Raw genomic sequence first — 19,273 nt, forward strand, 5'->3', positions numbered from 1 at the left:
GATTTGCGTCGTCTTCATTGTAGCCAATAATGCAATGCAATTTCAGTTTTATTTTAATATCCACTAATGTTTAAATGGTCTTTCCTTTGTAAAACAAAAATGTAAAAAGCAAAAAAAATAAATAAAGTTTCCAAAAAGTGCATTATTGAAGTCCCGTTCTGTATCTGTATTATAATAGTATTATAGGAACGTCTTTATAATGTATTAGTGAACAATATTAAAAATGAATTACAAAAGGCTATGTGTAAGAGACATATTTTCTATTTCCGAGGAAAGATAGTGGAACAGCATTTCTGTGGAAAGTGAAGGCACACAGATGTGCACACTTTACAGCCCACCACTGGAGTATAGGAGGAGGGAACTGGGCGTGTCCCAGCACTAGGATGACCAAGACTTACAGCTTCCAATGCGCCGATGGCAACAGATAAGTAAAAAGTGAGCTCCTCGGACGCACGACAACACACCAAGTGAAGTGGAAAGCGGCTCCTGTTCTGCTCCATTCTCCTTTAGGACGCTGCGCACTGTGTTCACCGACGCGCACCGAGGACTTCACCAGAGGTCAGAGTTAAGAAGACAGAAGCCGTTGATTTCAGATACACATTTATTTGTTTTTGGGTTTTTTTATGACAACGTTTTAGCTGCTTTTTTTTTTTTTTTTTGTTTGCTGTATTTACAAGTGGAGAGTTGGAAATATATAGTCCGCTATTTGTTTGACATCTTCAAGACAAACATTTCCTTATGACGGCAGAGGTCCAGGCGCAGACTCCTGCTCAGAGCAGCCCCATGTCCGCCCCGGAGAAGCCGCACGGACAGACGGTGGTAATGGAAACCGCCTCCTCCACAACGAAAACCAAAAAGACTAACGCGGGAATCCGACGACCAGAGAAACCCCCATATTCTTACATTGCTTTAATAGTGATGGCTATCCAGAGCTCTCCCACCAAGCGCCTGACTCTCAGTGAAATCTATCAGTTCCTCCAGAGCCGCTTCCCGTTCTTTAGAGGCTCCTACCAAGGATGGAAGAATTCTGTGCGTCACAACTTGTCTCTGAACGAGTGCTTCATCAAGCTGCCCAAAGGCCTCGGTCGGCCCGGGAAGGGCCACTACTGGACTATCGACCCGGCCAGTGAGTTCATGTTTGAGGAGGGCTCCTTCAGAAGGAGGCCCCGGGGTTTCAGGCGCAAGTGCCAGGCACTGAAGCCCATGTACAGCATGATGAACGGCCTGGGCTTCAACCACATCCCGGAGTCCTACAACTTCCAGGGCAGCAGCGGGGGCCTCTCCTGTCCGCCCAACGGCCTGTCCCTGGACAGCGGGATTGGGATGATGAATGGACACTTGGCAGGTAACATGGATGGCATGGGATTGTCAGGACACTCCATGTCGCACTTGTCAACCAACAGTGGACATTCCTACATGGGGAGCTGTACTGGATCCACTGGGAGCGACTATCCCCACCACGACAATTCCGCCTCTCCCCTGTTGACCAGCGGGGGAGTGATGGAGCCTCACCCCGTCTACTCCAGCTCAGCCTCGGCGTGGGCCCCTGCGCCCTCGGCCTCACTGAACAACGGGTCTTCGTACATCAAGCAGCAGCCTCTGTCTCCCTGTAACCCCGGAGCAAACCCTCTGCAGCCCAGTCTGCCCACACACTCACTGGAGCAGCAGTACCTGCACCAGAACGGCCACGGCACCACAGACTTGCAAGGTAAGACTTTAGAGCCACAATATCAAAGCCACAATATATCCTTTGATTCAAACTAAACTAATTTAAACACATATGTAGGCTAATAGTTGGAGGGAAAAATCGGGACTTTAAAATGTTTAGTTTTAGGTGGTTGATTTGAAATATAATGTACAGGCCCTTTAGGCGGGCAAGCAATAAGGAAAATACATGTATTTATATTATGAAATAAAAAAAAAAAAAAAAAAAAAAAAATTAAAGTTAGTATAGGCTTTTATCTGTTGCCCTTTATTTTTAAAATAATTTAGTCTTAAGTAAGCTCAATATGTAATATACTAATCTATAATAATTGAAATGTCCAACAGCCCTGGTTAATCTATAGGTGTTCAAATAAAAAAAATAAAAATAAAAATAAAAAAAAAAGAATTAAAAAGCAAACAAAAAACAAAAAGTCCAGCCTGTCTTATTAACTCAAGGCTTCCAGTTTTCGGGGACTGACAAACATGAAGCCCATGTCAATGAGCCCTGAAAACCCGCCTAGCCTTTGACCAGCTAATAGTGCGTGCTAAATACATGCTAAATTAAATATAAGTAGCCTGTGGAGAGGATCCTACTTTTCTTTAGAATGGAATGTCAAAAAAAAAAAACCTCATATCATTGTATTGATTGAATAATTGTATGTTTATTTATTTGTATTATTTATTATTCATTATGATTTATCTTAAATTTTATTTGACATTATTATTAGTATTTTTATTATTATTCCAAAATTTGCGGTTACATTATTACAAATGAAAAGAAAAAGTAATTACATATGTATTTAATCCTAATATATATATATATATATTATATATTATATATATAGATATATATAATATATATATATTATATATATATAACTGTCAATTATTCGTGGCCTCTATTTCTAAAACGGTGCGTCGATGTGTCCGCAGGTATTCCTCGGTACCACTCCCAGTCTCCCAGTATGTGTGACCGTAAGGAGTTTGTGTTTTCCTTCAACGCCATGACCTCCTCGGCCATGCACTCCCCAGCAGCAGCTCCTACTACCACCACCAGCAGGTCTCCTACCAGGACATCAAGCCGTGCGTCATGTGACCTGAGGACGGAGCTCCGGACGCGGTGCGCGTCGCACGCAGAGCGAACTGAAAAACACACTTTTTTTTTCCTCCACTGAGACACCATGGCGTGATCCAGACTGGACAAAATAAGGACACCCCAGTGTGAAATCCGACCAGTCCGCCAACAAAGCAACCACACGATGATGTGATAATAATAATATCTGGTAGTAATAATAATCATCTTTGATCAGCGTGCGCTGCATGGAGACCCTGGTGCTGTTTGGTACTTAGTCCTACAGAGTGGATGACTACCACTGTCTCACTTTGATTTTATTTTTATTTTTATTTTTTAACTCATCTATAGGCCAATGTACACATGCACACTTCAGTTTCTCCGTTTGTTTTTACCCTTAAATTCTTTCATAAACTTTGTCTGTGGATTTCATTCCATCTATGAACATTTTTACGGACTACATATTTGCTGTACGTCCATACTGTGTAAAAACAAAAACAAAAAACAAAAAAAAGAAAAGATTACGGCACTTTTTGAATAACATATAAGCGAAACTTTTTATTTATTCTGTAGGGCCTCTGTTTGAATTTCGGGCGAATTGGCCAAGGAGTTACGAGCTTATTGGCAATATTTGTCAGATCTCCTTTTTTGTTGTTTTCAAATGAAAATGGAGGATTTTTTATGAGCACTGTTCTGTGTTTTGTGTCGGATACATGTAGACCTTATTGTTTTCTGCACTGTATACTTATATTGATAGGAAAATAGCGAGGGGCCCGCCAATAGGTGCCACTCTTTTGGTTATATTACAACTAATGATTTGTAAGGAAAAAATACTTTTATCTGTCGGGTTGGAAAAACCCAATTGATCCACAAAACAATATATTATAATTTCACCACAAAAGAATGTTCTCTGGTAATTTTGTGAGGTCACAGGTGTGAGAAATTGACGAAATACGCACGAAAAACACGCTGCAGTTATGGTCGTCACGAAAGGCAGTTATTTCTAGCTTATTTAAAACAGGAGGACAAATTATATTATATATATAGCCTTAGATGAGAAAAAAACAAAAATCCAACCAATTTAAACAGGACTAGATTATTGGAAAATATGATGAATAATCCAATGTTTGTTTTTTCCACATACAAAAATGGGGGGGAAAAAACCTCATCGTATTTGAAGTAGTTTAATATTTTCATAAAACTGCACAATAATTGTTAAAGTTTTTCAAACTACATTTCAAATGTTGTAAGAGTTTAAATAAGATAAACAGTACACTTTTGATTAATCTACCCTAAAACGAACAAAGTGGCAAAATAATTCCCAAAAATTTAGATGGACTTCTCTTATTTCAATTGTGCGACTGTTTCAAGCAAAAATCAGAAATTGTTTCCAGGGACCTTCATTAATTCAGGTTTAGAATATCTGGTGATCATGTTCTTATATATTCTTATTCAGAGAACTCATTGGAATGGGAAAACAACAGGTGCTCGTCCCACAGATAACACGAGTGTCGTCTTTTTAGTGAACAGCAGCCTAAACCTGATTAACACTGTGTACTTAAAAATCAAATTCCAATATAAGGGCTTTTCTTGTTAGACCATAACAATATGTACTCAAAACATATCATGCAAAAGGTTTAGATGTGTGCATAGATCACAACTTCACAGAATGACCATTGCCTGAACCCCATGAGTAACACGTGCATGCCACAGAGTCCAGTGTGAGCAGGACATTAACAAACTGGTGACATTTGCTGCAGCTTCAGATGCACTGGCATGGAGTTTCACAGCTGTTCCTCGGTAGCTGCTGGATGACAGCTCCATAAAAAGACAGGATCGAGCCTGTGCTGTGTGCAGACAGACATACTGTGTACTTGTGTTCCAACGCAACCACTTCTGTGACACTGCAGACGAGCTCAGGAACAATCATTTATCAGATAATGTCCCAGCACCACAATGTGTCAAACACTATTTTAGATGTGCAGGATGCCCATTGGTCGCTACTAAAGTATGGATAGTTTTCCTTTCTGCAATCTCAGAATTCAAAAACGTAGTCAGTCTGTGAGCTGATTTCTTTCTTGAAGTAGTTTTACTCTCTACCATTGAGTAGAGTTACTCCCTAAATGTTGTGTCTGTAAAAGTACTTATTAAACCTAAATTAAAACAGAAAAACTCACTTCTTTCTTGAACTGAGGAGAAATAGGCCGATGCTCTTGTAGAAAACCACACAAGTCATTTAATGTTAAGGTTTGCTTTAATTTAAACTACCTTAACCAAGAAAAAAGTGTTAACATATGGATTCTAGATACAATATTAATTCAAAAGTTACAGATACAAACATTAATCATTAGTAATAACCCACTCAAATAAAAGCCCTCAGTTGAGAGCTTCAATAAAACACATCGATACAAAAACTTAATTGGGTTTTCTGAGAACTGACCAATAATTTTTATACCAAGAAAAAATGTGCTAGTTGATCCTGACTGAACTCTAGATAAATAACTTTAGCATATAAAGATGTGCACACTTATAAATGAGTTCAATGTTGCTGCATGTGGACATGCCTTCATACATTTAGTTGAAAGCTGCTTGACTTAAAAATAAAAATTTGCCTTACTAGTAAACGGCCTATGAAAGAACTGCAAAGGGGAAAAAATAGAGACAAACAAAAGTAACACAAAATAAACCTGCTTTTAACCTTTGCTAACAAGAACAGAAATACGTACAACTGCACAATAAGGACTACAAATCCTATGTAAATGGCCACACGGTGAAGCCATCAGCAGCTACACTTACATCTTACAGGCTTCAATGAACACATCTAAAATAAACAATGACTGCTCAAAAATACTAAACAGTTATATCTTAACCTGTCGATGAGCGTTTTAACTTACGTGGTTCATAAAGCAAACTGCTGCAAGATAATCTTATGTTGGGCGGTGATGCTCCATGCCTTGGTTGCTACCTGCCATAAACTACACAGAAGAAGAAGAGAATCTTATGAAAAGGCACATGTGAAATAACTAAAGCTAAGCACAGGTGGACAAACAGATCTGTGCAAATTAAACAAGGCACATTTGTGATTTCATAGCAGTTTTTAGCTGCAGATTTCTGATAAACTCTGTGTTTTATGACTTTATATGGCACTCCATTTCCTCCCACCGAGAGAAACCCACTACATGAAAACAAAATGACACACACATTCTGTCAGTATTTAGAGATGTGTGCAGGCAGTCTACTTTAGGCCTCATTTCTTTGTGTTGTTGGCGGTGGGGATGATTGAGGCTTGGTAGCAGGAGATGGTCTTGGTCTCCTGTTGGACTGTCCAGGTCTCCTGCCTCCCCGTTGGCTCTTGGCCAGCTCAGCCTGCAGATCTTGACCATTCAGACTGAGACCCTGCAGAGCCTCCAAGGCCTGGTCTGCAGTCTGAGGGTCAATGTAGTCCAGGAAGGCCCTGCGCTGAGCGCCTTGCCAGGTAAGCCTTAGAGGAATAGCCCCCTCTCCCTCAGGGCTATTTTCAGCTCACTAACTCTCAGCCCTGAGGGGATTCCTCCCAGATACACTGTGGTCACACTCACTGGGAGCTTCTGCTGGGTTGCTCCTTCAACATCACCCTCTCCTCCGCTCTGCTCCTTGAAGCTTCCTTTACCTTTGGCCTTCACAGTCTTCATGTCTCCCTCACTGCCTGCTTTTCTCTCTCCTTGGCTTTCCTTCCTCACTCTAGCTGGGCGCTGTCTGGCTTTTGCTGTGATTCTACTCCCTTGTCCGGTCTGGAGTCCTGGCTGGGTTCTCCCCCAGCATCCTGCTGTGAGCTCAGCCTCGGCCTCCGTCTGGGCTGTCGTTTTGGATGGCTGGCCTGAACAGGCTCCACTGCTGCAACCACTGCTCCCAGTGTCACGTCTTTTCCAGCCTGCTCCTCCAGTGAACGCAGCTTCTTCAGGATGGGGATTTTCTCCAGTTTTTTCTGTATCCAGCTGAAGACACGAGACAGCAGTTATGGTACAGGTGACACACCTGGCTCAAAGACAACCCTACGTACCTGAGTAAAGCTTGCATTAAAACGTTTATCTATTTCTGTGATTTTCCACAGCACTCACAGCAGTCCAGGATAACTCACTTCCCCAGCAGTTAAAATAAATGCTGCTTATTTGATTTGTTGCGTCTTCGAGTGGCTTGGCAGCCTTTGATGCTGGCCGTGCCGGCAAAGGATATACAGGCCTATTGTTTTTACACTGGCCTGTGTGACCTGCCGTCCCCCTGCTCCCGCAGAGCCAAGGCGGCAAGGCGAAGGAGTCTTTGATGATCAGACATGGCCTTCCTGTCTGTGAGGTCACTGGGTCCTGTTTACTTACATGCGTGTTGTACGAGACCCAGAGGTTACACTCAAGAGCTAGACATGACACCAACATTATATAATATATATATATATATATATATTATATATATATATATATATATAATATATAGATAAAAATGTCCCATTTAGTGTCATCATTGCAAATTATTTTGTTATAAGAACATTGTAATTGAATACAAAATTTACTGCACGTGTAATGTTCAGAAAGTGCCATAGAATGGTATTAAAAAATCACTACAGAATCCCACAAACGCAAATACACCTTTAAATTTTCTTAAGGAAAAGAACTTAAGTGAAAATATACATTTTTATACTAAAAAGTAAACCAACTCTTCAAAATACATCTAAATATGTCTATTTCTATCATAATCCTCCATATATTAAACTGATTTCTTAAAAAGTAATCAGCATATTGACATTTGTGAGGTGTCATCACATGTATTTAAGAATTTGTCACAACACGTGAGAGGTTGGGTGTACTGCACTTGCAAATTATGGACATTTTTTTTAAGAAGTCGTTTCACAGCATGTTTACAGAGCCGACAAGCGCAGGTGTTTGTTACGAGCTTAAAATGATTCTTGCTTCATTCACCTGTCGCTGTAATTCTCAGCCCTGTAACAGGCAGACGGCTGCACACAATAACAGGAAACTGCAACTAAACAGAAACGAGCTAAGATTCATATTTCAATGTTTGAAAAAAAAAAATTAAAACATTTAAATAAATAAATAAAAACGAGTCATGCCATTTCTGTTTTGTTGGTGTTTTTCAAAGTATCAGCCCACATTTATATCAGATATAATGAATAGTGAAATGCTGGTATGGCCATAGTTGTTTGTGTTTTTTGATTTAAAAAAAAAAAAAAAAAAAAAATTCAAACCAAATTTGGAAACGTCAATTTTTCACCAGTAGAAATACATTGCCAAAATATGTTAATTCAACTAGTTTATTATCAATACATTTAATTGTTATTTAATCATTAGAGGTGATGATAATTATCCTTGTAATTTTTAAAGCCTTCAACTATATGGCAAAAATAAATAAATAAAATGAAATTTAACTACAGGCTCAGTTTGTAGAAGTGGTGCAATAATAATTAAAAAAAAATAATATATATATATGTTTCTTGTAGGTCAGATAGACATTCATTTCTAGGTAAAATCGAAAATGATCATCTCCACCTCAAGAAAAAAAAAACAACTATTATAGTTGAAACAGAAATGTTTTAAGATATTTCAAATAATTAAAATACTTTTTTATCTACATGAATAAAATGTGAGTATAATACTGTAACTCTTTATAACCAAGGATGTACGTGAGGATACTCATCATGCTACAACATGTCAACTAATCAATGGTAAATAAGCAGCACTTATCTGGAATTAAAAAATTAACAGAACTAATGCCTTTAAAAAGTAATATCCTAATCATAGTTTTCCTTTTAAATGGCACTATAGAAAAATCAAAATGCAACATAAAACAATGTTTGGGATAAATCAGCTCCTGCCTTAAAAAATAAATAAACTTAGCTTTATAATCCACTACCCTTTCAATGTCATAAAACAAAATCTCCAACAGTTCTTGTCCCTATCAATAATTGAACATGTGACATGTGTCATTGTGTCAGGGGAATAAAGTGGAAACTTATTTGGCTTCAGCTCACATGGTGCATAAAGTCAAACAGTTTACATTACATACCTACCTACTGCCATCTAGTGACACGGAGGAGTGTTAACCTAACCTGACCATAGACGATGGAAGTTCTACACTGGATCCTTGCTCAATTATTGCAGTAATAATCACAATAACACATTTGTATTAAGGAATTTGGAAGCTTTACTTTGTGCATCATTACATTTACATTGTTGTTGTTTCTTACCTTGCTCCAGATGATGCCCTTGGGTTTGGGTAACTCACAGTTGGTTTTAATGACTCTGGTGGGTGTGAGGATGTAGTCTACAGTCAGATCATGACTTCCCATTAGTTCCTCTGGAATGTCCACCACCTGAAAGCACAAGCACTCACACTGTGGCCATCATGTTTAAAAAATAACACCAGTTACAGAACACCTGGTTTAAAAAGTTTGCTGATTGTAATGGCATCATGTGAGCTGAGACCAACCTGGCAGTCGTGGACAACAGTAACTACCACTGTAGACTCACTCACAGCCCCCATACAGGCCATCATGCCATACTCCATGTCAGCATAGCCTTCTCCTTTGCCGATGCGAAACCCTTTAAAGGAGTAGTTAGTGTGACGTGTGACATAGACAGTTTATACACTGATGGACATGGTCAGTATCATAAACAGTGCATTAAAAGCTCACAAAAATAAAGTTTATTTCATTATCTTTGGGAATCAGAAAAATATAGACATGTATAGATAACGTTTGTTTATTGCAACACTGCACCAGTTAGGTTCAGCTGTAGAATTTAAGTGATGATCAAGAATCCATTTGATCAGTTAAGTCATTTAAACAAAGGACAGAACAAAAGCTGAAATAATTAAAAGGAACAAGGGTTTTGCACCTTTTGCCCAATTTTTTATTACCTCCGCCAAAAAGGTCATATTTTTACCGGCACTTATTTATTTGTTTGTCTCAGAATAATTACGTTATTATTACGTAAATATTATTTTGACCAAAGATAGACCTTACACAATGAAAGATTATAATAAATTTTGGAGGGGATTCAGATCAATACACAAATTCTGGATCAGACAAAAAAATACCATCTCACATCATTGGTAAAATGATGTCAGTTTAATCCGGATTGGAGACAAATTACGCATTTAAAAAAAAATTGGGGTGTCCATACATTTGATTTAGACCTACTGTAGCATTATTAATGGAGATATACATTTCTTCCACGCCTTTAAATTGTGAATGATCATGGCACCATAACCAGAATAATTGATCCAGATAACTGGGAATATCTGGAAAAGAGGATATTTGGCTTGGAGGAGGTTTGTGCTCTGGGTGCTCTTGTTTATGATATCATTTTGTTCAGCTTAAGTAAACATCATATTTTCTTTTTTATCAACCTAACATGTTTACCGCAGTAATCATTTGTTACCAGTGACGCCTCACCATTCTCTGACACTGCCACAGAGCCAACCACCACCAGATCCACTGTCACTTTTGCATCCAGGCCAACAGGCTCACTGAAGTCTTTCACACCCTAGAGAAATCAAACAATATCATAAAACCAATAATCACACAGTTATCATAATACAATTCTGAAATCAGTAGTGAAAATGGTGAAAAACCTGAGAGGAGGCACATTTGCGTAGCTGTTCTTTAGTGGCTCCTTCGGGGGGTGTAATCTTGTTGAAAAGCCCAGTGCGAAGACGAGGAGTGGGCACCAACAAAGTTTTCTGTGCCTGCAAATAATACTAAATAAAATTAGTCACCAAATTAACATTTCGACTTATGACTAATTAAACTCAGTGATAAAATGCATTATTTAACAGGAGACAATGAGCAACTGCAGACAAAAGTTGATGAAGTTTCCCTTTAAGTGAACCATTAAAAGTGCACTTTTATCAAAATAATAGTTAAAGTTAGAAGTTTAATCCAATGTTTTGTTACCATTTAATACCTTTACACAAGTCTTACTATTATTATTATATATATTTCTAGAACAGGGGTCACCAACACGATGCCCACAGGCACCAGGTAGCCCACATGGACCATGTGAGGTGCCCTCAGGAGCTCTAGTTTACTAAAATCTGATATACCTCCCAGGATTCAAACTCACAAATAAAAATACATTTTCAAGATTTAGTCAGTAATTAGTGAAGTTAAATACTGCTGATAAAGTTTTAGTATTAAATTAACCACCTTTAAATGTGTAGCATCACTGAGCACATTGTGACAAATGTTTTTAAGTGTTGCAGATCTAGTGTAAGGTCATTGGTTTGTTATTAATATAAGATATATTTTTTTTTAAATGCAAGGTGGATTTTCTATAAAAGTACTTGAAACCTCAACATTACCTACCTTTTTAAGTTACTCCTATAGCCTTCCTTATTATTTTACCCTCTAATTAAAGTGAAACTGTGAAAATGTAGGATTTAAGAAGTGCATTTCTAACTGGTAGCCCTTCAAACTAAAGAGTAGCTCACAATTTCAGAAAGGTTGGTGACCCCTGTTCTAGGATAATTACGTGTTTTCCCCTGTAGTGCAGTGCTACCTGTAGCACAGCTAGCCGAGCACCCTCCAAAGGTTTATCGGGGTCCACCTTCACCTCAGCTATCTGAGGGAACAGCTGCAGCTCGGTCAGCTTGCTGCACGCCCCAAACGCTCCCTAAAGAGAAGAGGAAGCTGTTGGTAATTCTCATATCTAGAAAAACTTACTTCCAGAGTGACAAAGCGCGCCTGCAGCTGTGGGCGATCTGGGTTTACTTTGACAGTATGACTGGCCTTGAACTCCTGCAGGTCAGCCAGCCTGTTGCACGCTTGGTTTGCACCCTGACCACGTAAAAGGCAGACATCAATCATTAAAAATGTGACTTAATAACAGGGTCAAAAAGCAGAGTTTACCTTTTTTTAATTGTATTGCTGCAAAAGTGAATTTATTTCCTGCTATCTTTTTCATTGTGTTGTTGTTGGTGCAAAAATAAATTACTTACTCCATTTTGGCTAGAAGTTCACAAATGTTTGGAAAAGGGTCTTTGTACCCAAATTCCCTTTGATTTTATTGTATTTGTACCGAGGCCTAGAAATCCCAAATACAACTACTCAAGCAGATCAATATTTAATGAGAATTATTTTAATATCAGCTAAAACAAATATTGACTAGAAAATGGCTCCAAGCAGACAAACCACGAATTCAAGAATTGTACAATATTGTTTACCAAATTTTTGTGATGGAGAGACTTACTATGTCTCTGAGGCTTCAAAGGGATACATTTAACATGTATTGTTTCAAATGGACCCAGTATATTAAAGAGTTAAGAAGTGATTTTGTGTAAATGATTAGCTCACCTTAAGGAATATTAGGAGAGGGAAAATTTGTATCAAGATTATATCTGTCATAACTGTTTTCACTTGTCCAACCGTTAGTTTTGCTTTTTTATTTTATTATTATTATTTTATTTTTGTTATAAAAAATATGACTATATATTTCTAAAATACCCTTTATTGTTTCTATATATAAAAAACAATCAGGAGCAATCACAAGGCCAATTTTAAGTGTTTGAAATTGTTTTCCATAAATGTTAACCTCCAGTGTTTCAATATTAATACATACAAAAGTACTATGCATATACAAATGTTTGTAATTTTGGAATACTGTACTGCTCCTAATGTAATATTCTGTGCAAATTCAATAAAAATACAGAATGAAAAAAAAAAGAAGAAGAAGTACCCCTGTGGGCCTCAATAAAGGCATAGTCTATTCTATTCAAGTGATTTTCATAATAGAAAGCAGTTTGTTCAGTATCAGATATGGGTGAGATAGCTCACTGTAAACCTGCACGCTCCTCTGGCAGAAGTCAAACTCTACGCTTTGTAGATTTGAGTTTGTTCCGTTCTCGCTGTGAACAAGTAGTTATATCTAAAACGTGCTCCTGGTCGTGGCCTTTATACGTCTACAATGGGATGAGGACTTTGACACTATAATCTAAATTTAGACTAGAGCTGCTGCTGTATGCCTAGTGTGGGTCAGGATGTCATCTATGCACAGCAAGTGTTTGGAAATACTAAACTGAAGCCTGTAAAGAGACGCTTTGATGTAACAGGAGATACTGGAACAGTTGCTGACTTTTTCCAACACATTTATAAATTCAAACCAAAACGTTTGGGGAAATTGAAAAACAGTATGGTGAATTGTTAATTTGGTAAAAATGTGTTGAAGAAACTTGACTGATTTACAACTTGGTATGTAATCTTAGTTGTGCATGAATAGAGAATGGCCAGTTGTATGGTTTCTCACATTATATGTAATTGAAGAAAGAAACTGAGCCTAAAATCATACACAGTACAGTAATGTAGTGATTAAAGATCATTGTAGATGTGTTTCCTTGTCTAGTAAAACAAAATGTAAAGCACTTTGTTCCTCCTTTCATTCAATTGGTGGATTTACATATGACGTATGATTGTGCGTTACAAATGTAACGTTTGTAATAAATCACGTGTTATCTCCTAAAGTCATTAGTTAATCAATAAACAAGGATCGATTGAGTGAATGTTCTTTGATTTAGTCGATGGTTTGAAGCAGAGACATCAAACACTGTGATTCCTCAGTAGCTCCATGTTAGTGCTGATCTGCTGCTGCTCTAAACCAGTGTTTCCCAACCAGGGGTACGCGTACCCCTAGGAGTACGTGAGCACATTGCAGGGGGTACGTGGAAAAATTAAGAATGTATTGCCAAGACAATAGAAAATATTCTCAGTCATTTCATAGGTCTGTGAATAAAATGGTACGTGTGCACTATGACTTGTTTTTAAAGTTTAAACGCCGGTTTAAAGGGGACATATTCAAAGAAGCTCCTTTTGTGGTAAATGTCATAAAAGTTATATATAACAAGGCAGGTTATTATTTTTTTGTACGTTATATTGCTTATTATTTTTACTTGTTCTGATTCTTTTCTAATTTCAACTTTTTTATTTTTCTTTAATAACAATATAATCATAATATATTAGTATTAATAATACAAACGTTCACTAGCATATTACTTATTATATTTATCATTTTTATTGCCTGCATATTAATTGTTCAATTTAAGAAGACGAAATAAAATGATTTGTGTTGAATATTCAGTTGTGTTAAGGCTCAAGGGTGGTACATAAGACAAGACAGGTTGGGAAAAACATGCCTCTACACCGTTTCAACCTGCCTCTTAAAGTTGGGATCCGGTTTGTGAACAGGCCTCGGGAAGTTGGCTAAGTTTTTTCTCCTCGATGTAGTCCCAAACTTTCTCACGAATGTCCCACTTCGACGCCCCTATGGAGATGAACAGAAAAGACATTAGCCAAACCGTCCGTTAACCGAGACCACGACACACGGTCGGTGTTAAATATAAAAGAACAACGCGTCAAATACACGACAAAAAAAACAAAAAAAAACCACTGACCGTACCTGGATTTATTTTAATGACAGGCTCCATGGTGATGTAAGTGACACACGCAGGGTTTTTTTTTTTCACTAAAACTAGTGATACTGCACGACAGATAGGCTCAGTATGAACTCTGTAACATAATCCTAACGGAACAGCTGCTAGTCAATGTTTATCACTACAACGCATCTCGCGAGGACCATTTCAACGAAACTCGAAGACGACTTCCGGGCACCCGTACAAAAACAAACACGCTGTTAAATGAGAAGGAAGTTGAGTTTTTAAATTAAATTTACCAGTGCATTCTGTATTGTACCTTTATTAAAGCCATATTTATTGTTGAACTCTAGAGAATAATGTATTTGCCCTAAAGTTGATAATTATAAACTATTTTTGCATGATTTTACGACAAGATAATTTTTTTTTTTAAATTTAAAGTTAAAATTCTAAAGTTTTTAAAGTAAAAATTCTGAAGTTCTAAAGTTAAGGTTCTAAAAATTCGGAAGTAATAAAGTTTCTCGTTCTCAGAGGTAAAAGTAACGGATTACAAGTACTCACATTACTATAACTGAGTTGTTTTTATGGGTACTTGTATTTTTTTTTAAGTATATTTCTAAATCAGTACATTTTAAAAGAAGTGAAGCAATCCATTACATTTCTACACCCAACCGTTATTGAGTAAATTATTTTTTTTTTTTGTTTTAAAATGATCAATGGACATTGTGAAACTACTAAAAATAAAATTATTAGACAACAATCTAATGCATCACATCACAGCCGACCAATCAGATGAAACGTAATGCAAAGTAAAACTTAGTAACTTTTACTTTGAGTACTGTTTAATTGAGCTACTTTTTACTTAAAATTGAGTCATGTATGACTTACTTGTACTTGAGCACAATTTCAATGAAGTAACAGTACTTCTATTTCAGTAGAATATATCAGTACTCTTCACACCTCTACTTGTTCTAAAGTCAAAGATTCAAAGTTCTAGACCCCTATTTTGAAAGGTGTGCTCAGGTGTGTTTTCCCTGGAGGAGAGAGGTGTGGTACCTTTGATTTTACGATAACGTCCACCTCATTCAGCTGGATGAAACTTCCTCATTATTCAGAGCCATTGTTCAGTAAGATAAACACACCTAAGAGGAGAGTTGAAAAGGGACCCAGCAGTGTTCCCCACACAGTTCAATTCAATACAATTCAATTCAATTTTATTTATATAGCACAAATCACAACAACAGTCATCTTAAAGCGCTATCAAAATATAAAATTCTTAAGAAAAAAAGAAAAACACAAACAAATCCACATGAACAAGCATTAGCAACAGTGAGAAGAAAAAACTCCCTTTTAACAGGAAGAAATCTCCAGCAGAACCAGGTCTCAGAGGTGGCAGCCATCTGCTGTGACTGGTTGGGGTTAGTGGACAGAAAGAGGAGAACAGAACAGGATAGATAGATAGAACATCAGAGTTAAAGCTCATTCAGCCATCTCACAAAGTGCGTATGCATCCAGTTCAACCGGCTGAGTGAGTGCAGCGTGGGGTGTCGGTGTCAGCGTGTGGGGTCTTGTGCGTGTCTCTCTGACTTGGTGTGCAGCTCTTGGACTGGTAGCGACCCTGGACATGATGGTGTCTGTAATGTGGACTCTCAAGCAATAGTCATTCCTTTACGTTGACTCAACACATTCCCGTCTGCCGCCAGGCTGCACTGTGAGCTTAATACACAACATAATGGACATAACAAAATCCCTTAATGAAATGTGGTTTTGAATCTGTGAACATCAGCTAAGAAGGGATGCTTTTCTTGGACACTATAGGCTACAGGCTGATGCAGCTGAGCCACACACACACACACACTGCCCCTTGTACTATTAAGAGCTTTCTGTGTGGTAAAACGTAGATGTTTTTAAAACCTGTTCATGCAGGTTAACACTAGCATTGTGTCTGTAATCTGCACTGGACCCTGTCTGTGATGTAAAACACCTTCTTCGCCAGAACAAAGTCCATTTTCTAATACCTTATCGTAAAGCATTCATGGTGTACTGGGCTGTCCCCCAACTAAACTGTGTTGCTCAATGTCTACAACAGGCCTGATTTTTATGGGCAAGCCTAACAGCACAGGGAGCAAAAAGGCTAGTTTGACAAACTGTCATCAAAACGCAGCGCAAAGCTGCACATATAGATCTCCAAAATAGGGGCAACAAAAGTTCAAATTCTAAAGTTCTAGAACCAAAGTTCTAAAATGTTGGAAAAAAAATTGCAATTAAGCTTTAACATGTCGCGAATGATTCATCTAGGTAATGCATTGTAGAGATTTAGTTTTCTGATATCTCATATCCCTGCCCAGTGTTTCTGAACAATGTGATAATTTGCTGCTCACATTTTGGTTTTTACACCATAATGTGCAGGAGAGAAAATCTATAATCATTATGGCTCTGGTGGTGTTTTTGGTCTTGGTGATCGTCTGAAGTCCAAGTCAGAGACTGTGTTGATCCTGGTTCTCTGCTGAAGCCACAAGTCACAGTCCCACCCCTCCCTCCTATCACAGCTGATGTGTCGTACCAATTTAATGAATAAAAATCCTTCAAATAATATACACTTAAATATTTATGTTTGTCATTATCTTATATTAACTCACAGCAATTATTTTTTTGATTATCATTTATGCTTAAGTTTAATAGCAGATTTTGTTTTGGGTTTTTTTCTTTTTCACAAATGGTTATCATTTAAAAAAAAACAAACATATTTTGGCTATTTTTTTCCTTTTATCTTTTAGATGTTTTTTTGTAAATATTAATTATTCATTTCATTCATCTTGTTCCTACCTTGTTCCTACATATTCTTGCTACAGATCAGCCAGAGTGGAAGGCAATACGCAGCCATTCCCTTCACCATAAACAACAAACAATCCCAAAAAAACACAGACAACAACATCAAACAAAGACGCATCACTGTCACTGAGTCAAAACAGAGCAGAGAGGGGTAAGGACGTATGGTGAAAGGTCATTGTCAAAAGTGAGCATTTCTAATCATACAGCCCCAAGCGGAATCACATTTTTTAGGTGTACCCCTCAGATTATATTTGTTTTTTCCAGATCTAAATATAGCCTAATATATTATTATATTATTCCCACAGGGACGGTTTGGGAGCAAACTGTAACTTCCACTCTAACAAAATCCTTCTACTGTATGTGCTAATAAGGAAGCAAAGGCGATATGTCTTCTTAATGGTTTGGGAGTTTGGTAATATTTCAAAAATGATCAATTCTGCACAAGGTGTCAACTCCAAATTCAGTGCTACTGCAAGATGTTTAAAAATCTCTCTCAGTAAACGTGCAGATGGGAACAGAACCAAAACATGTGTCATGTTTTCTGGAGTCATGTGTGACATCTGATACATATATCTGCAATATAGAATACATTTTGGAGAGTTTGGAATTGTGAAGTAAATGCAGTGGACAACCTTGAATTGTACCAGATTAAGCTCAGAGCAAGACGTGCTGTTATTTACTGGCCGTGTTATTGCAGAGTCACTGTCATCCATAACTCTTCTAAAATCTGAGAAATAGATAGTTACTATGAATGGGGCCGTGGTTAGACAATCCTTGGAGCCCAAAAGTACTGTACATCTAAATTGAGACCAGATTCTATAGCGTGAAGATGACAATTGGGTTATATGTAAACTGTGATGAAAAAGGCCATTTTGTAAGCAGAGCCAAGAGTTTCCTATGTCCTATGTCTTTGTAGAAATTGTGTCGCCTTTCAAATAAAAGATTAAAATAGTTTATTAATAACACAAAAGAAGGAATTAGGTAAAAATGTCAGTAGACATCGAAAAAGATACAGAAAGTGTGGGAGCACGTTCATTTTGATGCAATTTACCCTGCCTGCTATAGTTATATGCAAATTATTCCACCTTTCCACTTCACCTTTAATGTTTCCCAATTTCCCAAAGTGATGATGATATGAGATCAGACTTATTAGTAATAAGAAAACCATTGATACTTTTGAGATTGTTTTGCAGAACCCATCATCGAACTAAGATCTGGGAAAAGTGATATTACTACTTTAACATCATCCCAATTAGGTGCATAGAGATCAACCAGTTTGTTATAAAGGGAGCCTGAGACTGTGACAAAGCCTTGGTGGTCAGTTATAATTATTACATTTGTTGGGCTAAACTGTATTTTCTTATGTATTATAATCACCGTACCCCTTGCTTTACTTCCAAAATTAAAGTGGAATCTTTGGGCAACCTATGAAGCCTTTAACCTGTGATGATCCTTATTAACCAAATACGTCTTCTGTAAAACAAAAACAAAAACAAAACAAAAAACCCATCCAATTTAAAATAACATTGAAGCTAAATTAATTGATTATATTAATATTTTCACAATTAATCGTAAGAATGCTAAACCAAGGAAATGGCTCAAACAGAAGAATTTTAAAAATAAATAAATTAAAATACAGATTGTCTCCCTGCCAATTAACTTTAATGGGATGAAGATGGATTTAAATAGTCCACATATTTAGCCTTATATAGATTAATTTAGTGCGGGGAAAAACATTTTTTTCAATATTTAAAATTAAAAATATCCACAGAAAGACACAGCAATAAACAGGTATCAACATGTTCCACCAGGGGGCGCCATCTGGCAGCATATCCAAGTTATTTCAATATCTGCGTCAGGTGCTCAGGCTGTTGGCGATTTTTGGGGTTCAGCCACGTTTTTCACACATTGAGGCCAGATTATATTGTTGTTCACAGCCCTCTCTGATACCCACACTGTGCAGACAGCCATAGGCTCTCACTCTCTCTCTCTCTCAATTCAGTTCAATTCCATTCAAAACAGCTTTATTGACATAGGAAAACAAGTCTGCATTGCCAAAGCAAGTGTGACATAAACAATGTACACACAAAAATAATAAATATTCAAATAGCAACATTTGTGTTGTGCAAAACAGTAAAATAGAATACGTTTTCACTATATATGTAGAATAAAATGTACAATTATGGTATAAGTGGTTATAAAAGGTTATGTACAGGGTTTTTTCGTCCTGCACACATATCCATCAGGTTATAC

General features: G+C 37.4%; 2 protein-coding genes across 2 annotated transcripts; one reads left to right on the plus strand and one right to left on the minus strand.

Annotated features, from left to right (window-relative positions):
* The first annotated feature begins 439 nt into the window (after positions 1-439).
* On the plus strand, positions 440-3,677 carry foxf1 (forkhead box F1). The gene is given in 3 exon segments (XM_028436783.1): positions 440-1,708; positions 2,638-2,732; positions 2,735-3,677. Coding segments are annotated over 3 exon segments (1,131 nt in total). The 5' UTR covers positions 440-738; the 3' UTR covers positions 2,801-3,677.
* A 1,334-nt stretch (positions 3,678-5,011) lies between these two features.
* Positions 5,012-14,399, minus strand: mthfsd (methenyltetrahydrofolate synthetase domain containing). The gene is given in 10 exon segments (XM_028436770.1): positions 5,012-6,276; positions 6,279-6,750; positions 9,012-9,137; positions 9,254-9,366; positions 10,221-10,311; positions 10,400-10,513; positions 11,326-11,441; positions 13,977-14,028; positions 14,030-14,079; positions 14,215-14,399. Coding segments are annotated over 10 exon segments (1,422 nt in total). The 5' UTR covers positions 14,243-14,399; the 3' UTR covers positions 5,012-6,016.
* Positions 14,400-19,273: the final 4,874 nt, after the last annotated feature.

The sequence above is a fragment of the Gouania willdenowi genome, chromosome 3, assembly GCF_900634775.1.
Source record: "Gouania willdenowi chromosome 3, fGouWil2.1, whole genome shotgun sequence".
Classification (NCBI taxonomy): domain Eukaryota; kingdom Metazoa; phylum Chordata; class Actinopteri; order Blenniiformes; family Gobiesocidae; genus Gouania; species Gouania willdenowi.